General features: G+C 42.4%; 1 protein-coding gene across 1 annotated transcript; it reads left to right on the plus strand.

Annotated features, from left to right (window-relative positions):
• Window positions 1-986: 986 nt before the first annotated feature.
• LOC113318445 (polyubiquitin 4) lies at window positions 987-2887 on the plus strand. The gene is made up of 2 exons (XM_026566613.1): window positions 987-1111; window positions 1502-2887. Exon 2 carries the CDS (start codon window positions 1502-1504, stop codon window positions 2645-2647), a length of 1146 nt encoding a protein of 381 aa, XP_026422398.1. The 5' UTR covers window positions 987-1111; the 3' UTR covers window positions 2648-2887.
• Window positions 2888-23375: the final 20488 nt, after the last annotated feature.

Consider the following 23375-nt stretch of genomic DNA (forward strand, 5'->3'; position numbering starts at 1 on the left):
TCCAGGTTTCTTCCACAGTCATCGTAGCACTATTGTCAGTGGTTTTTCCATAATAACGAACCCGATTTACTAGCAAAATGTGGCTTCCTTAAATAAAATTCACCTTAAAGCAAAGGAAAACTAGGAGCTATTTAAGAAATTTCAACCGTGGCGGTGGGACTTGCCGTTTAAGAATCTCTTTCAACCATGAAGCAAGGCAAAACTAGGAGCCATTTAAGAAACTTCAACTGTGCCAACCGCCAACCCCTTGACCAAACTGAGTATCTTGATCACACACCAAGCTAAGAAACTTCAACTGTAGCCTCTTTGTCGGCCACCATCCAAAGACAAACGCTCAAGGGTGATTTTAAATCTCCGTGGACCCTGTGCCTCGAGAGAGCGTAGTGGAATTGTATGCAAAGAGCTTGTCGAATTATGGACACCCAATTGACACCAAATCAAACCAATAATAAGTCATCCATGACCGTTCAAAATATTTTATGATTAAAATCCTCCTTTGTCCGAATCTAAAAGATATTATAATCAAAGAACCTTTCCCAAAACTTCAATCCTGGCCATTCCTTTATCCCTTTTCCATGTCTAGATTCATTTCCCACCTAAATATCACCTAAAAAATTAAAGAATGACAACATAAAAACCCATTATTGTCCCTTTACTGAGTCCCATCCAGGAAAGAGACGACAAACCAAAGACGGAGACCTCTTCAAAAGACTGGGACCTACACTCTCGCCAGACCGTTTATTTTAACGCCGTGATTCTTTTCTTTTGCATAAAATTTAACGCCTACCTATTCTTGACCTCATCTCCTCCGTCTTCTTCGTACTGGCCAAAGATTCCTTACCATCTTATCAAGAAGATAACTAAGGTAGGTTTACACGTGTCGCACAATCACTGGTTGTTGTGAGGCGGTTCCGTCACGGGTGGGATTTCCTTTTGCGTGTTGAAATCGAAGATTGTTTTTTTGGGTTATAAATAGAGTCCTTCACAGCCTTTGTTTTCCATTCCATTGTTCCTGTTCTCTTCTCAGATCAGATTAATCTTCTGTCACATATTTTTTTTTTGCGATCTAATTTTTTTGCGATCTAAAGGATTTCTTCAATTCTCCTTGAAGGTAAATTAGGGTTTCCTCTCTGCCTTCTGTTTTCAATTATGTTATGAATTCTGAATAAATTCTTATGTTTGTAATTAGAATTTGAAGCTAATCAACATCCATGATGATATTCGTGTTTTGATTTTTGTTTCGTAGTTTTTCTGAATTTTTTGTTTCTTTAAATTTCCTTTGCTTCTCTGATATGATGCTAGTTCTAAGTTTAGATTCTGTAGTATTCATTGCCTGATCTTCTTGATTAGGATTTTCTGATCGTCTAGATTTTCGATGTTTTCTATGAGGATGACAGTAATTTGCACCTGTTGATTTAGTTTCTGTTTGTTTATAGTTTTGTTGTTTTATGATTTTCTTGATCGGTTAGTCTGATCTTGTTGTGTTTTGTTTGATTAACAGATGCAGATCTTTGTGAAAACACTTACTGGTAAGACCATTACCCTTGAGGTCGAGAGCTCAGACACCATCGATAATGTCAAGGCTAAGATTCAAGATAAGGAAGGAATTCCTCCAGACCAACAACGTTTGATCTTCGCTGGTAAGCAGTTGGAAGATGGAAGAACTCTAGCTGACTATAACATCCAGAAGGAGTCAACTCTCCATCTTGTCCTTCGTCTTAGAGGTGGTATGCAAATCTTTGTCAAAACCTTGACTGGTAAGACCATCACTTTGGAAGTCGAGAGCTCTGACACCATCGACAACGTCAAGGCTAAGATTCAAGATAAGGAAGGAATTCCTCCAGACCAGCAACGTTTGATCTTCGCCGGAAAGCAGTTGGAAGATGGTCGCACTCTTGCCGACTACAACATCCAGAAGGAGTCTACTCTCCATTTGGTGCTTCGTCTCAGAGGTGGTATGCAGATTTTCGTCAAGACCCTTACTGGAAAGACCATCACCTTGGAGGTTGAGAGTTCTGACACCATCGACAACGTCAAGGCCAAGATCCAAGATAAGGAGGGTATCCCCCCAGACCAGCAACGTTTGATTTTCGCCGGAAAGCAGTTGGAAGATGGTCGCACTCTTGCTGACTACAACATCCAGAAGGAGTCTACCCTCCATTTGGTGCTTCGTCTTAGAGGTGGTATGCAAATCTTCGTGAAGACTTTGACTGGAAAGACCATCACTCTTGAGGTGGAGAGCTCAGACACCATCGATAATGTTAAGGCTAAGATCCAAGATAAGGAGGGTATTCCTCCAGATCAGCAGAGGTTGATCTTTGCCGGAAAGCAGTTGGAAGATGGTCGCACCCTTGCTGACTACAACATCCAGAAGGAGTCTACCCTCCATTTGGTGCTTCGTCTACGTGGTGGTATGCAGATCTTCGTTAAGACTTTGACTGGAAAAACCATCACTCTTGAGGTGGAGAGCTCGGACACTATTGACAATGTTAAGGCCAAGATCCAAGATAAGGAAGGGATCCCTCCAGACCAGCAACGTTTGATTTTCGCAGGAAAGCAATTGGAGGATGGTCGTACTCTTGCTGATTACAACATTCAGAAGGAGTCCACCCTTCACCTTGTCCTCCGTCTTCGTGGTGGTAACTAGAGTATCTGTTGATGGTGTTTCAGCTATGGCTTGATGATTTGGTATCGTTTGTGTTCCCTTAGTTGGACGAACTTTATGTTAATGTTTTCGTTCTCTCTTTTAGGATTTCCCTTATGTTCCATTCACTGCATCAACAGTCAAGTGCAGTGTTATCATCGTCTGTGGTTCTTTTGTTATTAAATAAATTGTTGCTTTAGTAAACTGGTTTTGAGCTTATGGTATTTTCTATTTAGTCTTCTATATAGCAGGGGTGTATTAACTCTGTGTTGCTCAGTATTTCTATGTTTGCAGAACTGTTTTGAGTTCGCACTGTTGGGAGCATATTGTAAAATGTTCTCAAGTGCACCTTAGACTTGTATTTTCAACACGAAAGTTAAGCCTCTTTTCATGCTTCCCCAGATTTTTGTAGTAGAACTGTTTTTGTGGTATCGAAATAGTATTGAAGATATGTTCAAGATGGAGAGCAACACAGACCTGAGAGAATTGAGATGTCAAGAGGTATCATGTCAAGAGGTATCATCTCATTTAATAATATCTCATTTAATAATATTTACTATTGGTCACCTAGCGGTATCATGTCAAGCTCATAGTAACCCTTGCACATGTTAATTACGTTATTACTGATCTGGAGGGATCCCTTCCTTAAATCGAACTTTCGTTACCCTGGATATTGGCTTAGACATTGAACAAATGCAACTATATAAAATCCAATGCTACTGATACCTTCCTTACCCTTACCCTTAATAGGATTGTAAGCTAAAGCAGTATCACAGGATTTTGTGAGTGAGACTACAAGTTTAACTTGTGTTCTGTTGAAAAACTTGTGTTATATTCAAATTCGTGATATTCCCGTATTTCTGTGAGTATGCCAAGCTTGTGTTCTTCCAGAATGTCTAGCTTGTGAACTCGACTAAAAACAAGTGTTGAAGCATGCGAATGACCTATCTGTGTTGCAAGTCTGATTTTCTTGTCCCAGTTTCATAACAGGATCATCTTCTTCCCATGGAAGTACATTGGTCTTCTCTTCAGGTGAGCACTGAGCGAATTTTAAATTATGACCAAACTAGGCAATCTAACCAACTTCTGCGGAGAGGTTAATGCATGTAGTAGGTATCCTTATCATTCTTTTCTTCAGAAAAATATGCTAGACGTAACGTGGTACATTATAACAAAATGGTCTTGGATAAGTAGGTCAATCCTTCTTGTTTGTTTCGAATTGCAACTTTGCAAGGCCATCTGGTTGTAGCAAGGGAAGTACTGATGAGAAGGCTTACAGTAGAAACCAGGAATCAACACAGAAGTTCTCTCTATCCTATTATGCATAAGGGTTTGCATATGTTGGTTCTGTTCAATGACAAGACTAGGAAGGCTACACGATATTATAGGCAGATCTGACGAAAAAAGAAAAGAAAAAAAGATTCAATTAGAACTCCAAGCTTCCCCGAAGCCATCTTTAGTTTCACTGATTTACCCTCCAAATATGCCCTCAAGACTGTTTACAGTGTTTAAGACCAGTAACTACAGATATCAAATTCTTGTAACTCCCCAGTCCCCAATATCAAACACTTCACTTATAGTCTAATCCACTACCACATTGCCGAATTTGCTATACTTATACTCACTAGTCATAATGCCACATCCTCTCACCTAAACTAGAAATAGCACCTTGAAAAGGTGTGAGAACAGTCATTACGTCCGGTGAATACAAACAACTTCTGGTAACTACCCATTACCAAACACTTATCTAGAACTTTGAATAACTTTAAAGAAAACCCATTTATGAACACACAAGGGTAGCCGATTTTGCTACTACCCTCTGTTCATGGCCCTGAGCATTCCGAGTATGGATAAAATGCTGACTGATACGTGACTGCATATGCCTCTATATATCATCCAAATGGGTACATACCTACCTACCTTAACTTGGACAAAGTGCATGTTCCACTTAACTTGCTTAGGCAAATGTGACCGTACGGATGAATTTAGGAAGCTAGGTGAAACTGAAACTTATGATGATAGTGTCTTTCCATACACTATTTTATATGAACTTTGTACTTGCACCAAACAGATTCTACCTAATCTTCCTCTCGAGTGAAACTAGATAGTCATTTGTGCTCCCCCGTAGCCGGGGCTACCACCAGTTCCATCGTGTCAGGCACTTCTTATGTCCTTCCAATCTTCGGTTTGATTTGAAGTCAAAATTAAGTCGTGTTCACAATCAGATTTAACGCCACCATCTTAAGTACTGATTGGTTTTAATTTAAGACAATTCTATGCTCACGAGGTGCTTTGATATATCCGAGCAAACTAACATTGTAAGAGCAAGCGGCTGAGGTAGGGTAGTCAGGCAACCTCAAGTCAACCTCTTTCTTTTTTTTACTCGGTTAACAAAAATAAAATAAAAAGCGAAACTGTACAGGAACTAGGCTATATTAGCGCTAAGCCATTAGGCTGCACGCCAATAAGACCTATTTGAAACGAAAATAAACCTCTCCAGGCCATTCAATAGAATGAATGAAACCTGGCCTGCCCTCATAAAACTCATAACTTTCCTCAGCCAACAAACATGCTTGTTTGGCGGAGGCATCAGCTGAAAAATTAGCCTCTCTGTAGCTATGAACATAGCTAATATTGTTGTAAAAACTCTTCGCCATTCTCCACTTCTACATTAGCTGCCACGACAACTCCCCTTTCTGAAGAGCTAATATGCAACTCATCGAATCCGATCTGACGCATAGATTTTTGACGTTCCACCTTTGAGCAACAACTGCGCCACAAATAACCGAACGCACTTCAGCATAGTAATTGGTATGTCAGCCCAGTCTAACGCACAAAACTCCCAGAACTGCCGAGTTAGAATCACGAAAAACTACACCAGAACCAGCTTGGCCCGGGTTGCCAAATGATGCACCATCACAACAGATCATAAGCTCACCTGGATTAGGCGGCGTCCAAGTAACTTCAATTGGAATAGAGTGCTTGCAAGATCTGTGCTTCACTCTAAAGAAATTCAAAATGCGTAAATCATCTAAGGTGTTGTACATGTGGCCCTTCATTCTAATTGAGTTATCACGAATTACCTGATGAACCCGTCCCTTAAATTCAAGCCATCGTACACGCATGTTCTCATAATAAGCCTTATTGCACAGCTTCCATAATTCCGTAACTATTGCAAAATTTGCAACAAGCCACAGATCCTTTATCATCCTACTACGCCCTTTTGCAACCTTGTAAGAGGCCACAAGATCTTCATTCGGTTTCAGCTTAAAAATATCAGCCGCCCAATCCCAAATCTTCTTAGCAATTTTGCAATGCCAAGTGATATGGCTGACATCTTCGCAATCCTCCCTGCACAAGCGGCACATAAAAGGCATCTCCCTACCTGTCTTCTTAATGATGTTATCTTCAGTAGCGCAGCATTGTTTATTAAATAACTTCCAGTACTGTACACTTAAGGTAGGATGCACAACACTTCTAGTGAAAAGAGCCGCAGTTGGCGAAACTTCCGCAGGTGCCATGATGGCAGCCTTAGCCGACTTGACAGAGAAAACGCCCTTGTTGTCCAAGTCCCAAATTTTGTAATCATCTCCACCACCAATAAGAGGCAAATTATCAACATCAATATTGCAACGTAACATCAATTCCTTAGTCTTTGGATGAAGAACCCAAGAACCATCAACAATAATATCACTAACCTTGGCCTTAAAATCATTAGGACCCCTTTTAGTGATGCCAAGCTTTTGCGAAATTGAAAAATCAACACACCAATTGTCAAAAAATAAGGAAGTATTAGCACCATTACCTATAATTGCGCGCGTATGCTTTTGCACTAAGTTATACACCAATCTGATTCCAGGAAAACCCGAAGAACCCAATTTATAATCTATCAAGTTGCCATTTAACTTGAAATGCTTCGCCTTCAAAAATCTTGCCCAAGTCTTATCAGAGTCACGAATCGAAACCCACAACTTCATAAGCATGGCCCTATTAACATCAATCAATTTCTTAAGACCAAGACCACCTTCACTCCTTGGACGACATAAATCATCATAAAGAACCGTAAAATATTTACGTTTCTCAGCATCTCCAGACCACAAGAAATTTCGAATGGCCCTCTCAACTGACTTGATAGCCGTGCATGGCCACTTATACACATCCATGGAATGAAGCAAATAACTAGAAATCATTGATTTAATCAAAACTATCCGAGCCTGAAAAGATAAGAGCTTACCCTTCCAACCTGCCAATTTATTCATAATCTTCTCTATTACTTGTCGAACATGAATATGACGCACAACACCAGGTTTTAATTGGATTCCCAAATATTTATCTGGGAATAGCGCCCTTTCCATGCCCATATAATTTGCAATAGCAACAATACGAGAATGTTTATCATCACCATAATAGAACTTGCTTTTGGCATAACTAACGTATTGACCAGAAGCAAGTTGGTACATACCAAGCATCTCCTTCAAATGACACAAACTGTGAAGATTACCCTTACAGAAAATAAGTCATCCGCAAAGAGTAAATGAGTTGGCGCAACACCTTTCTTGCTCACCGTATGGTGCATACTTCTAGCTACAAACAACTTAGAGATATTGCAGCTCAAAACATCTTCAATAAGAACAAAAATCAAAGGTGAAAGAGGATCACCTTGACGCAGACCTCTAGTGATACTGAAAAAACCTTCAGGGCTACCATTAATCAAAATAGAAATCCGAGCAGAGTTAAGAATATTAAGCATCCACAAACACCATGCATCAGAAAAACCATATTGCCGAAAAACTTCAACAACAAAACCCCAACTAACTGTGTCAAAAGCTTGGGCTATATCCAGTTTGAGGCCAACATTACCATGCTTCCTCTCCGCACTAATCTCATTGATCAGTTCCGACGCCAAAGCTATGTTTTCATGAATGTTTCTTCCCTTCGTAAACGCCACTTGCTCCTTAGAAATCAATTTATTCATCACTGTACCAAGTCTGGTAGCCATAATCTTTGTAATGATTTTGAAGAAAAAGTTGCTTAAACCAATTGGCCTATAATCCTTAATAGCATCAGATTTGTTATTCTTTGGGATTAGAACAATAAAACTAGAGTTAATGCCATTCGGAATTTTCCGCATCGCCCAACAATTTGCAATAGCATTAAAAAGATCTCTAGAAATAATGTTCCAACAAAACCTATAGAAAGAACCTGTAAAACCATCAGGGCCAGGTGCAGAGTCTGCGCCCAAATCGAAAACTGCTTCCTTAACTTCATCCAAAGACGGAATAGCATCCATAAAAGCACTTTCAGCAGCTGAGATGCTTTCGTGTTCATAATCAAACAGCTTTGGATCAATATGCACGCCCCCACCATTGGATTTTGCACGGTAGTGATCAACAATGCAATTCTTAATTTCATCCTGCAAAAACAAAGTAGAGTTAGTAGAAATCTTCAATTCAGAGATTATGTTTTGGATTCTCCTCATGCGTATGGTGTTGTGGAAAAATCGAGTGTTTTGATCACCATCTTCCAACCAACTAGTTCTCGATTTTTGTTTAAGCATAACTGCCAACTCAGTTCGCACCTCATCAACAGCCTTTCTAGCATCAGCAACCTTCAAAAATTGCAACTCACACCTAACATTTTGATCCAGAATATCATTCTCCTTATCAAGATTCAATTCCGCTTGCTTTAGACGAAACTGAACATCCCCAAACACAGTTCTATTCCAAACCTTCAAGGCTTCCTTCAGTCTCTTCAACTTAGAAGTGAAAACAAAAGGAGGCGCACCATCCATCCTAACACTCCAATTTTCCTTTACAAAGTCCAAAAAATATGGATGAGAAAGCCACATTTTCTGAATTCTAAAAGGAGCCCTATTTGGCCTTGGACTGTCAAAAGCAAAACCAAACAGAGGGGAATGATCAGAGCAAACTCTTGGCATAGCTTTACACCTCTAATTAGCATACTTATCATTACCAAGCATCGTTAATAAAATCCCTATCATGTTTAGAAACTATTTTATGTATGCCACTCCGACAATTAGTCCAAGTATATTTCTTCCCAATAACATCTGCTTCCACCAAACCATTGTAAGAGATCCAACTTCGAAACTCATTCATATAAATTTATTTAATCGGCCTACCACCCTTCTTTTCGTCCAAATGCAGCACACAATTAAAATCCCCCAACACCAACCACGAAATAGAAATAAAACCCAACCCCGCCAAAGAGATCTCCTTGCCACCGCGTCAGAAGAAGCATGCACAGCCGTGATATAATCACCAGAAAAATCCAAAGTGATAACTTGTTTTGAAGAGGATAAAACATTCGGCCTTGCCAGAGAATTCCTCCAAAAGACCCAAATGTTACCTCTCTCACCATTCACCTCATTAGTAATAACATCTTCACAAAAATCAAACAAATTTAATTTCCTAACAAAACGTGTAGTGCAACGAACCTGCGGCTCCGCAATACATATTACGTCAAGATTGTGCAAGTGGTAAAGCTCAATCAACTTGGCCCTTGCACCATCTTTAGCCAAGCCTTGAGCATTCCAATAAAAGACACGCATTAAATAACTCTGCTTTTTGAAGGGCTTGCCGAACCCTGTCTGGAAGATCTACCACCTCGAGTTTGAACTTGACTAACATTTGTCACAGTAATAGTCTTCTTTTTAGTAACCTTTGGTTTTTTCTTCTTGTCAGCCAATTCCTTCTTCTCACGCTCATCCTGTTCTTTTTTAGCAAGATTCCAAATTTCTTGCATCATCTTCTACTGCCTTGGAAGTATGTGTTGATACCTGATCCACCGTATCTGCAACTTCTTCATCAGTTTCAATAACTACCTCATCAGTCTCTTCGGTCCCAGTTTCAAATCTATTAGAAAGCGTTAAGTTCTCTAAAGATTTAGCCAGAGTAGATCTTCTTGAAATTTTAGTGGCTTCACTAAAACTATCATCATCATGATCATCCATAGGAGTTGGATTAGCAGCTAGAGAACAAGATGCTACCTCATTATCCACATGTTCACTTTCATTGACATTAACCAAACTTGGTTGAGTTGCGGCATGTTGCATTTCTAAAACCTTCTTTCTCAAATTCTCTAGCCTTGTCTTAGCCATCTCTTGTTGAATTCTAGCAACCTCATCATCAACTTCACGTTGTCATGCCGCCTCTTTCATAGCCTCATAAATCTTATAAGCTTCCATCCCTTGCATCTCTAGATTAGCATCATCCTCCTTGCGCAAATTATCATGCATAGTTTCCGCAAATTCTGCACCATCATTGCGCAAAATTGATTATGCACCATCATTGTGCATCTCAGGGTGAGACACACCATCATCGTTGGCACCATCATTGCGCTGCACAGAATGGGATTGCGTATCTCAGACAGAGACGCACCATCATTGTGCGGCACGGACATTGACACACCATCATTGTGCGTCTCTGATCTGTTACCTTCTTCACCCGATTTCTCACCATTACTAGCACTATTCTCAGGAAAAATGGTATGTTTTCCAGTAGCAATCTCAAGGATTGATAGGTTCTTCATTGTTTTAGGATCATCATCAGGTTTGTTTGTTTGGTCCTTCTCAAGAATTGGTTGCAGTGGTGGATCTTCTGGCATGTTCTTCTTGCTATTATTTTTAAGAATTCTTTCTTTTTGCCAGAAATTCTTAAGGTCATCCATATCAGCTTCAATTGATTTTTTGATCTCAGGATCAGTTTCTTCATCAGCCTTGTCTTTCAAATCATCATATTTTTTTGTTTTACAATTGGATTTCTTATGGCCAATAGATTTGCAGTAATCACAAAAACTTGGCCTGTTTAAAATTTCGTAATCTTGAACAAAAATTTCTTCGTTCTCTTCACCATCAATCAGAATCCTTCCTAAAGGTTGCGAGAAATCTATATCAATCAAAGCAGCAGCAAAGTATCCATATTCATGACGCAGAGTTCTTGGATTGACAGAAACCGGTTTTCCAAGCCCTGTAGCCATTCGAAAAATCGTCTCTTCATCCCAAAACTCCATTGGAAGAGCTGTGAAACGAACCCAAACAACAGCTCTAGTAATCTTATCCTTCCCTGGATCAAACATAGGCGTCCATGGATGAATTTTAAGCTGTTGATACCCAGTTTCAGATTTAATCTTCCACGGGCCATCATAGCTTACTCGTTTTCGATAATCCTCATTGTCAATCTTAATAGCAAAATATCCCTTCTTCCATGGAATAAATTGAACCGAACCTGAGAGCTTCCATTGATTCAATAATTCTTTTTTAACATCCTCGAATTTTAGGTTTTTGAAAAATATCAAACGCCCAACCAAACTAAACCTCCACACAGCCTTAATTCTAGCATGAGTCTCCCGCGGAATTTTAATCAAAACATCATTGTTCGTTGTAGAACGAATTGGAGGATGAGAGAGCGTATCAGCATCAATCCTTGATAAAACATGTGTTCTCTTCTTTAATATAGCCGCATAAGATCCTTCTTTATGCGAGCCATGATTGCCTTCTTCATGCGGATTCCTAAACGCGTTATTATTGCCATCTTCGAGCTGTTTCCCAAACTCGGGAGAATTAGGGTTTACAACATTAGGATTTGCAGCGTTGTTCCTTGGAACATAGATGCTTCTTGTTCGAGATTGATTCCAATTCCTTCTAGGTTGATTATCATGTTGATTGCCTAAAACAGGCGGATTATTGCTTTGATTTTGCGCGTTGAAGCGCAAAATCAAAAGGGAATTAAGAACGCAAAGAAAGAAAGGGAAGGAAAAAAAACCGGAACTCCTTCTCGTGAAACCCTAGTTTTCGCTTTTTTTTTTACCTCAAGTCAACCTCAACGATAGCAAGAGAGGAGGCCAAAAATCCCACTTCATTTTTTACGGATACTCGATGTCCAATTCAATGGTGCCTGGCGGTACTAAGTACCCGCTAATGTCAACGGTCTAGTCAAAATTTGACCATTGGTGATACCTAGCATCAGTTTCTTGAAGTGTTGTGCACAGAAAATACTCGGGGTTTCTTCCTCGATTACTCTTTCTCTCATTTCGGAAAGAAAAAAGGCCCATATTGTATGTACACTTCTCATCATCCTCCACGTATATAGAAAGAGACACGTGGAAGGCATGTGAAGCGAGACATTGAAACATGATAGCAGGCATTTCATCAGAAGATGACATTGGTCAGCAGATCTGACGGTCAGGAACAGAGGACCACAGAGGTATGATGGCACAGAGGAGCACCAGATAATACCCCTTGGGTATTAACGCGCCCAATCCCGAGGAAGATTCCAGATCAACAGCCGAGAGGAAGTTTGGATGACACAGATGTGACCAGACAAAGAGACGCTTGTCTGACACGAGCAGACATCCATCTGCCCGCATTAAATACCAAAGAGATATACACGTGTCGATCAGCTCGTGGAAGAAGCGAGGATAATCCTTCGTGTTCAAGCTCAACCCGCGGCCTATACCGAAGACCTCTGCGTAATAGGCACAAAGCACAAGAAGATAAGATTACAACGGCACTTCAGAGATGGGACCCACGTTCTCTCCCTATAAATACCCCTCTCCAATAAGAGAGAAGGGGCAGACCATTTTGGAGAGCAAATAGAGGAGAGCATAGGAGAGAGAAATAGGAAGAGTAAGTGATCCCCCTACTTCCGCAGACCTGTGTATACTCAAAAGTCGTTCGACTATCTTTGTAACCATTCAGTACATAGTAAAACACCAAGCCCAGTGGATGTAGGCCTTAGTGCTGAACCACGTAAATCCGTCTCATTTACATTTCAGCACTTTACATTCAGCGTCAAACTTCATATGCTTTATGTTTACACTTTATTCTTGATTTATTTCTTTATACGAACATTATTTATGATTATATCTGACTAGACAATGACAAGCCCGAAGGCTTTGAGTCAATGAATCGATATAATCATGCCGATACACACACAATGTACGATTCTAGAATTAGGACGTGTGCGAATATTGTTTGCGAACACATAGTTTGCTTCGTAATTTTTGTGTTCACAATTTGGCGTTAGAAACAGGGACTCTGTCTCGGTAAAAGATTTATCTTATCCTGTGATTTCACCTTAGAACGCGCACTATGGTTGTGCCCTTTTCTGGGTTCAGCGTGTCTTCAAAACCTTTTTTTATTTTTTGGGTTCATGTTCTTCATTTTCACAAACACCATTTCAAGACAGGCAAACCCGCGGCTATCTATCACCGATTTGCACGTGAAGTGTTTTCTCCAACTAAGACTTAATAATCCAGATTCGTGAGTCCTCGTGACAGATCTGCCTTTTCAAGAGTTCTTTTTCAAAATTAGTCTGAAAACAAGATTCATGATCGTTTATTAAAATATTTGTATTTCAAAAACTAGACCCATGAAATCTTTGCATTTCTCTTCTATTAAGGGCCCTTGGGCAACTCATTTCCTTCTATTCCAATAGTCTTGCGGGTACGAATGACCCTAACCCTATCCTCGTGGATATCTTTGGTTCTCCTTATTTATTTCCCTATGCAGGAAAGGATTAAACATGGAGAAGATACTAGAGGAAGGAAAAACCAAAGCCTCATCAAAGGAGACACCGAGGGTTACCTCGGTCATGACCCGAAGCAAGCAGAAAGGAGACAAAGCTAAAACAACCGCTCAGAGGCAGGATGCTGCGGAAATCACTTCACCTATGAACACTAACTCCATAGCAGCCGCGTCCCTCAAAGCCGCAACCACGAAGACTGTTGTGCCCCCAGACTACAGAAGCTAACAAGACTTGGGTCCCAAGCCAAATCCATCAACAAAAACAAGGGGTAGCAGAATCCATGACGCATCATCCCGCACATCCACCAATCTTCGGAATGTCGTCAACCAACGGTCAGAATCAAACCATACCAGTGCTTTTAGGACCACGGGTGGAAATTCAACCGAGGGGACCAAACTTGGATATATCAACGATTGAAGCAGATCCTCGGCCACCCTTAATACACACTGTAGACGAAGGGGGAACTGTGGCCATAGGGGTACCAGCCGGAACTCCCAATCAGGGATCAAACCAATCCCACCGACTGATGGTAGAGCTCGAAGAATTGAAAAAGAGCCAGCAGGTCTATGCAGATGTCGTAGCTCTTCTGGTCAGGGAGAACCAAGACTTGAAAGATAAGATTTCCCAAAGCACGAAGACTAGCCAACAACTGCACGAAGCAAATTCTAAAGCGCCAGAGCCCAATCGTGACCGAAGAGTCATCCTAGCAAATGACGCCAGGGGAAGCAGCGCATCAGATCCGGAATATGCCACCGAAGAGTTAGATTATTATGACAGCGAAGATCGAAGAAAGAAACGCTCAACTGAGCATGAGAACATGGGATATCATCGCGCAATGGAGGAGCTGCGCGATGATATGATGGCTGAGATCAAACAGTTAAAAGCCAGACAAGGCGGAGGAAGGCTCGAAGAGGTGATGAAAGAATCTAACTCCACGCCCCTAACTCATCGCCTGGCAAATACCCTCATTCTGTTAAAGTGCCCTGTCCCAACTTTTGAATGCTACGACGGATCCAGTGATCCCGCGACACATATCCGGTATTATAACCGTATCTTAGCCCAATGGAGTCAGAACGACGCCGTCCTCTGTAGATATTTCCCGTCAAGTCTGAAGGGATCGGCTTTGTCTTGGTTTGACAACCTACCACCTGATTCCATCAACTCCTACGATCAACTCGCAGAGAAATTTCTGAGGACATACATGTACAACAAAGCTGTCAACACTGGAATGGATAAGCTTTTTTCTCTGGCAATTGGCTACAAGGAAAACACGAGGGAATACACTAACAGATGGCACAAGATCTTCCAAGCCATAGGGAGTGTGGACCCAGTAGTAAGTATCAACTGCTACAAGTGGGGATTAGACCGAATGAGTCCACTATTTGTTGAGATTCATGGAAGCGTGCCTAAGACAGAAGGAGATCTTCGAATAATTATTGAAAAGTACGCTCGTCTTGAAGAAATCCAGCGTGAGAACCCGAGGGCACACACGCAGAGGTCTCACCGTACCAATTCCGCAGAACAAACCAATGGGGCCAAAAGAAATAGCTCAGTGGAACGACCTCACGAAGATAGGAAGGAACGAAGAGATGAACGACGAAAAGACGATCGAAAATTCGAAGATCAAGTTTACACGAAGCTCAATGCTAGCTATGCTCGGATCTTGTGAGAGATCAAAGGAAGGGAAAATTTGGAGTGCCCGTGGTCTAAGGGAAAACATCCCCCAAGAACCGAGAAGTCTAAAGATTACTGTGAATATCACTGCTTCAATGGACACCAGACCGAGAAATGCAAAAACCTCAAAATAATGATCCAAAAACTGATTGATGCTGGCGAACTCAAACATTACATACGAAAGGAGGTCACCGAGGATAGATCCAAATGGACCAAGCCAGTCCAACTTCCAGAGGGAAACCGCACAATCAACACCATCTCGTGTTCCGAAGCCGCGGGGCCCTCCCTTACAACGCAGATAGGAAAGAGGCTACGGAAGCAGTTCGAAGACCACTGCGAATTATATAAGATTGATGTTGTAGAGGTGGACGAACACGAAGAGTGGATGGAAGCACCTATTATTTTCGATGCTGAAGATATCGAAGAAGATATGGAAGATCATAACGATCCCTTGGTCCTAACACCACCAGTGGCTGGATGTAACCTCAAAAAGATCCTCATAGACGGGGGAAGCTCAGTGAACGTTCTATTCTACGACGCATTCAAACGAATGAAGCTCCATGATGAACAACTAATGACCTATTATTACACCATCTACGGATTCAATGGAGCACCCACGAAGCCATTGGGAGACATCGTGTTGCAGGTTAACGCCGGACCCATGAAAGTAGAAACACGATTGAGCGTGGTTGACGCCCCATCCCCCTATAACGCCATTATTGGACGAAAGTGGTTACATAAACTCAAAGGAGTGGCGGAAACTTACTACCAATATCTCAGATTCCCTACACCTGAGGGAGTGATGGAAATCAAGGGAGATCGGGTCTCTTCAAAAGAGTGCCAAACCACTCAGGATTGCATCAACAGCGAACAAGAAGAGCAGCGAAAAACCCTAAGAATTAAAAATAAAGAAGCCGCGAAAGAAAAGGCCATAGACCTGTTCCTCAAGGAAACCACAGGGAGGGGTTTGACAAAAGATGATAATGTCCTAAACACAGAAACAGGTACTTCAGCATCCAACGAAGGACAGAAACATACCAAATAGCAATCAAAGAACGTCCCAGTCCTCGGGGATCCGAAGCCGGTGTTCACACCAGTAGATCCCGTAAAAGAAATCAACATAGGAACGGAAGAAAACCCGAAGATGATCAAAGTAGGGACCATAATGGACGAAAGAAGAGAAGATTCCTTAACCAAATTACTTAAAGAATACGCGGATGTATTCGCCTGGAAGCTAGGAGATATGCCGGGGATTGACCCGAAAATAATCCAACACGAGCTGCGCATCAAACCATGCACGCCACCTTTCAGGCAGAAAATAAGAAAAGTTGCACCGGAGTATCATAAGGCAGTGGAAAAAGAACTTCGGAAACTACTATAAGCAGGGTTCATCAAGGAAGTCAAGTACCCTACACGGATCTCCAACATGGTCGTCGTTCCTAAGAAAAATGGAGGGGTTAGGATATGCATCGATTTTACTAACCTCAACAAGGCATGTCCAAAGGACAACTATCCCCTGCCAAGCATAGATCAGCTGGTTGAAGCAGTAGAAGGATACGAAGAGCTGTCATTCATGGATGGATATTCTGGCTACAACCAAGTAGCCCTGGCAGAAGAAGATCAACTACACACAGCATTCTACACCCCACATGGCCTTTATTGCTACACTAGAATGCCCTTTGGACTTCGAAACGCAGGGGAAACGTACCAAAGAATGGTCGATGCTATCTTCAGGTCATGGATTGGTAGTACCTTAGAAGTCTACGTTGATGACATGCTCGTCAAAAGTAAGCTGCGCAAAGATCACCACCAGGATCTGAGAGATATCTTCGAAGCAATGAGGAAACATCACATGAAAGTAAATCCAGAAAAATGCACTTTCGGTGTCACCTCAGGGAAATTCCTCGGATATCTGGTAACAAAAAGGGGCATTGAGGTAGACCCAGCGAAGATTCAGGCCATAATATAAATGCCATCCCCGAAGAATTTAAAAGAAGTGCAGAAGCTCAATGGGTCCATAGCAGCCTTGGGCAGATTTATTGCCCGATCCTCGGAAAAATGCAAACATTTTTTCAATACTCTCAAAAAAGGGAGTAAGTTTGAATGGACCGCAGAATGCGAAGAAGCCTTCCAAAAAATCAAAGAACACCTGGCTTCAATTCCAATCCTGCAGAAGTCTGATCCTGATGAGGTTTTGGCATTGTACATAGCAGCGACAGAAGACACAGTTAGCGCAGTGTTGGTCAATACCAATACGAAGATAGAACAACCTATCTATTATGTCAGTAAGACCCTCAATTCTGCGGAAAGGAACTACACGAAGATCGAACAACTTATCCTGGCATTGGTGTGGGATACTCAAAAGCTGAGAACCTATTTCCTAACTCACTTCATCCGCGTCCCATGCAAAGCACCACTGGAAGAAGTCCCCAAAAGCGCGGGAAAAGTAGGAAAAATAGCCAAGTGGAACACCCACCTGGATCAATTCAACATCATTCATGAAATTCAACATTCCCAAAAATCCCAAGTTTTTGGCGGATTTCTTAGCAGACCTCCCCCTGGACAACGACGAAGAGATTAAGGGAATACCAGAAGCCGATGAAGAAAGCAAGGATCCAATTGATGTCCTCGAACCCGCGAGTCAAAGACAATGGGAAGTCTTCGTCGATGGTTCCAAAAATAAGGAAGGGGCAGAAATAGGCATTGTCATCACCACCCCAACTGGAGAAAGGATCGTACAGGCACTCAGGTTAGAATTCAAAGAGCATACTAACAACATCGTCGAATACGAGGAAGTCGTACATGCCCTCCGCTTAATAATAGAGATGGGGGTAACCGATGTAAGACTGACAAGTGATTCGCAGCTTGTCATACGACGAATAGGGATCGAGTACAATGTGTACGACGACACCCTCTCATCTTACATGGCCTTGGTCCAAACATTGGCATCACAAATTCCGAACATCAAATTCCGGTATTTATGCAGAAGGGATCTCAGGCACGCGGATTCCCTAGCATATATATCATCCATGATGAAGGACAAGAGTATTGAGGCAATCAAGATCACAAGGGTATACAAACCCTCGATTGCAACACAATTTTCCTTTGCTACAAATCAAGATACAGTGGAAGAAAATATCGAAGATCAGGTGGGAGAAGACATCCGTGACGATTTTGACGAAGAAGATATCCTTTCAAGAGCAAATCAAGACGAAGATTTCAGCAACGAAAATGATTGGAGAATGATGATACATGTATTCCTCAAGGATGAAACCTTACCCGCGGATCACAAACTAAATAGGAAAATACTCTCTAAAGTGGGAAGATATGACCTTCGGGATGGAATCCTGTACAAGAAATCTTTCCTCGGTCTGTTACTACGCTGCTTATCTAGGAAAGAGGGGCGTCGAATTCTAAACAACATCCATTATGGTGACGCAAGAAATCATAGCGGCATGAGATCACTAGCCGACAAATCAAAAATGCAAGGATATTACTGGCCCACAATGGTACAAGATGCCGCAAGAATGTCCCGACGATGTGAAGAATGTCAGCGTTTTTCTAAAAAGATACATGCACCAACAACAACGTTGAATTCTGTGGATATTCCGTGGCCATTCGCAAAATGGGGCATAGATATCGTGGGGCCTTTCATCGAAGGATCAGGGAAAAGACGATTTTTGATAGTAGCCACAGACTACTTCATTAAATGGGTGGAAGCCAAAGCCTTAGCCAGGATCAGAGACGTGGACGTGTTTACTTTCATATTCCAAAACATTATTTGCAGATTCGGCATACCGGCGGAAATCGTGTCTGATAATGGTAAACAGTTACAGGGGAAAAACATAGACATGCTCTTCGACACTTTCAAAATAAGGAAAAACAAGTCCACCCCCATATACCCTCAAAGAAACGTACAAGCGGAAGATACCAACAAGACCCTCGCCCTTATACTCAAAAAGCAAGTAGACGAACACAAGGGGCGATGGTGTGAACAGCTACACAACGTATTATGGGCATACAGGACAACACGAAGATCTGCCACTGGGGAATCCCCGTTTCTCCTCACTTATGGAGCTGAAGCAGTCATCCCAACAGAGATCCTCATGCCAACCACAAAGACCGAAGCATGGGAGAAAAACCTCACAACAGACATGATGTTAGAGAGACTGGACGACCTGGAAGGAAGGAGGGAAGCAGCATTGCAGAAGATGGAAAATTATCAACGGAGACTAGCGAGGGAGTACAACAAAAAGGTAAAGCTTCGAAATTTTGTAGAGGGGCAGTATGTGCTAAGAACAATCCCGCAGTATCAACGACAGAAGAAATGGGGAAAGCTAGCACCTACGTGGGGAGGACCTTTTATAATACACGACATTGCGGGAAACGATTCCTACTATCTTCGCAATCTGAAAGGCGAGGTCCTCCGGCACCCTTGGAATGCTAAATGGCTCAAACCGTACTACCCATAGGAGCAGCGCAGCTTTGCATCTGCGTGAAGAATACCAGAAGAAGAAGGCAACGTAACTTCTTTACATGTTTCTATCTCTGGACGAGGGTAGCAGGCCTCAACCTATCTATCAAACAAACTTTTTGGGAAATCTTCAAGCAAACGAAATGGTCAAAAGGCCCGCTGGATGAACGCATGTATATTACATAATAAATTAACAATATTGGGGAAAGTAGTTAATCTACAATCTCTCAGGGCTCCCCTATCAGTGTCTATGAGTGTAAGACCAGGGGGAAGGCACCCAGCAGAAAGAGATACCCAACCAATTTTAAGGCAGCGGGTCGACGGAATGGATGCATGTAAATATTTTCAAATAAGCATTCCATATCCTAGAATGCTGCCTCGGCCCCCACCGTTTGGGAATCCTCTGGCCCAGGATTCGCCAGCGGGGTAACAGGTCTCAAGACGATCACGAAGGTATTTACCTTCGGTGTCGCACCCAAACACTCTCAACTTTTTACAAAGCAACTTATTTCTATTTTAAACACTTCACAATACTTAAAATAAAAAGATGAATTTATAATGCAGGTATGCCAAAAGGATGATCCATTCCATAAAGAGTTGATTACAAGACTCGACAAATAAAGAAAAACAGGAAACAATCAAAAAATGATCCGAAATTATATAATCAACGAGGATCAACTTCCTGTGACTAATAAAAAAAATCTACTTGGACGACACAACTCCATCAACGGGGTTGTCTCTGCGAGACGAGGGTACGCTACCACCAGAAGAAGGCCCAGAAGAACCAGGCAAAGGCGCGGGGAGGGGACGACGCGGATAGTTCTTGACAAGTCCATGTTCGACTTTAAGGACAAGTTCAATCTTATCCAGGACTTTGTTTGTCTCTTCAGCCAACTGACATCGAGCCTTATAAGTGATAACAGCGGTCCGCTGATGGGATTGAGACAACAATACAGATAGGCGTTCCGCCTCTTTGGAGGCAATCTCCGCTGCTTCCCCACGAGATGCGGCCAACCCTTTGAAATGATTGGTTTGTCCTTCCTGCTGCACTAAGGCAGATTGAGTTTTTTTAAGCTCATCATTTGCTGCGTGAAGTTGTCCCTCGAGTGCTGAAAACAAAAGATACCAAGGGGTTAAAACGAAGAAATAACAGAATCACACTCGATAAAACGAGGTTATACCTTCGACATTAGACGAAGCCTCCTCATACTCATTGACAACTGCGTCCCGAGCCTCATCGAGAAAGTCATATTCGATGGATAGTTTATCGTAATCCATTTGAAGGTTCGTAAGAGCAAATTGACTGGCGTCTAAATCTACCTGCTTCATCGAATCCAAGTGACGAAGATGGTTGACTTCATCATTCACCTCCCCCATCCTTTTATGAAGTCGATACACATTCATCTCAAGATCTCTTTCAGACTCCACTTGGCGAGCAACATCCGCTCGAGACGCTGCTAGGGCTTTACTAAGAGCACCAGCCTCGGCCCTAGCATTATCTCTTTCCTCGGAAAGACGCAACATACTATCCCTAACCCCGGGGCCTAAGAAAGAACGAGCATGTTGTAACTGTCCTTCTAAAAAGCGCACTCTAGCCTCTAAGTCTGAAGCATGTTCTCGAGCATCACACAGGTTGTCACGCGTCCATAGCAGCGTACCATTAAACAAACAACGGTCATGATTGTACTTATTTTGCATATCAACCATCAGTGTTCGCTTTTCACGCCACTCAGCGGTTAAGGCATTGTGCTCATCAGCACGAGCATTCCACTTTACGGCTTCGCTCTTCAACTTACCCACCAACTCTGCAATATAGGATTTCTGTCGTTCCCTTTCTTTCCGAAGCCATATCAACTCGGGGACTCCATCCACTGAAGATAGGGTGGGGAGACTCAGACAGAACACTAAAATACATATAGGGAATCACAAGGAGTGAAAAATCCGTAAAATACAAACCTGTGATGGACGAGACACTTCTACGAGTCTGCTCCAATTCGTCGCGGACTATAGCAAGTTCTGAACGAAGATTCTCCTCAGCGTTACCCAGCTGTTCTTTTTCCTTCAGACGGCCCCTCAAGTCATTTATCTCCGCTTCAGCTGCATACAGCTCTTCTTCCCTATGACGAAGCTTGGCCTCCAACTTTAGAGACTTGGCCTTAAAGAATTGGTATAGAACATGGTTAGAATGTTCGCTCCTCATCATCTGCGTCACAAACAACAAACAATATTATACCAAAGGGATCAGATATCACGAAGAACACAATGCGCGGATAACATAAAAAGGGTACAAGGATTTACCTCTAAAACACGCTGCTGGGGAAAACCGTACTGGTACCCATCATCTATGACCATCATATCAGCAACGGATGCGGGAGGGTCAACCACTAAATTAGCTTCCGACGCTCTAAGATCCTTCTCCCACATCTCAGCAACGCGGGCTTCCGAAGACAGTTGCATCATTCGACGAGTATAAGCGTCGGAATTCTTCTCACCAGCAACTACGGGGGCAGGGTTAGGGACGAACATCAGGTTCTTCTTCTTTAGCCAAGCAAAAATGACATCTTCACCTTAAGGCATTAGCGAGAAAGAAAACTCCTCGGAAGAAGACTCAACCGCAGACTTCCCCTTGGCGGTCATCTCCTCACCCGCACAAGTCTCGACGTTACCACCCTCAGCATGATCACCTGCGTTCTCAGCTTGCTGATCAGCGGTACCTTCTTTGCCAAGGTCCCCAAGCACATCCCAATCATCATGTGGGGAAAGAAATGAGAAGTCCTCGGCAAGACCCATGGCAGCAGTCACATCGAAGAATTCCCCCACAGAATATATCCTTCCGAAAGAGAATTCTGGGGAAATTACGGGCAAAGTACCCGCACCAACAGTGTCATCACCAACAGGGGCATATCCAATCCCACCAGTACCATCGACGGTAACATTACCCTCACCATCACTACCCGCGGCAACTTCTTCTTCAAGATCACCACCCGCGGCAACTTCAGCCTCACCATCACCACTAGCGGCAACTTCTTCTTCATTACCACCTTCGTCATCAGGGTGAGAAGTGTCGGTACGCTCCTATCCGTTGGATACTTCTTCATCCTCCCCATACCCTTGGTTTACGGGACTCGTAACCTCCTCATAACCCTCAGCCTCACCGATAACCACAGTAGAAGATTGTTTGGGACCAAGTTTCTTCTTCTTCGACACCTACAAACCATTTTACATCCCACAAAGGCTCATTTTTTCCCTCACTTCAAAAATCAAAATTATTCCAAGCAAGGAAAAAGGGGCGAAAAGATAGAGAATATAAGAAAAAACTATACCTTGATAGCAGCAGCACTCTTTGATGGATGGATAACACCAGAACCCTCCTCCTCATCTCCATCAACTACATCAAGATCATAAGGGAAATTCATGCCCTCGAAATTAGGACGCCAAGGACAGAAATCTCCATAACGAGCAGGAGGAGTTTCACGAGGCTTGCTATTTTCAGAAGGACGCCAACCACGTGGACCCGAAATCCATCCGTAAGCCCAAGGACCAACTACCTAAATAACAGTAGCATGCCATTCATAATCATGGTCACGCTTAATTATTTCACGAGTAGGAAAGAGCTTCCGGTTAGCAGATCCCTCAGTACCAGGAACATACTTTAGCTTGGCATCACTCACCTCACTCAAAAGGCGAATTTCACCACGAGGAGCAGCAATATTACGAAGGCTAACACTCCACGGCTTACGGTTTCTGTTGTTGACATAATCCCCAAAAGAACTGTTAAAGTTCTGAGGAGTGTACCACTCTCTCTCAGCAGGGTTCGGAACATAGCAGGTCATCGTAGTCTCTCCCTTGCTCCGCAGATAACATTCCTTCAGTGAACGAAGATAATTCCCAGATAATTGTGACACAGAGCGATTATGAGTGTTCGTGGAAGAGTCTTCACGACTATCCAACACATCATAATAAAAGGAGTCACCCGACTTATATAAGGGCAACATAAGACCCGCCTCGAAGGCTCCAACCGTAGTCAACAGATGAAACT

The sequence above is a fragment of the Papaver somniferum genome, chromosome 10 (assembly GCF_003573695.1).
Source record: "Papaver somniferum cultivar HN1 chromosome 10, ASM357369v1, whole genome shotgun sequence".
NCBI lineage: Eukaryota > Viridiplantae > Streptophyta > Magnoliopsida > Ranunculales > Papaveraceae > Papaver > Papaver somniferum.

Bases quoted from the DNA above. Each gene is read 5' to 3' on its own strand.
- LOC113318445 (XM_026566613.1), top strand. From the start codon at position 1,502: ATGCAGATCTTTGTGAAAACACTTACTGGTAAGACCATTACCCTTGAG.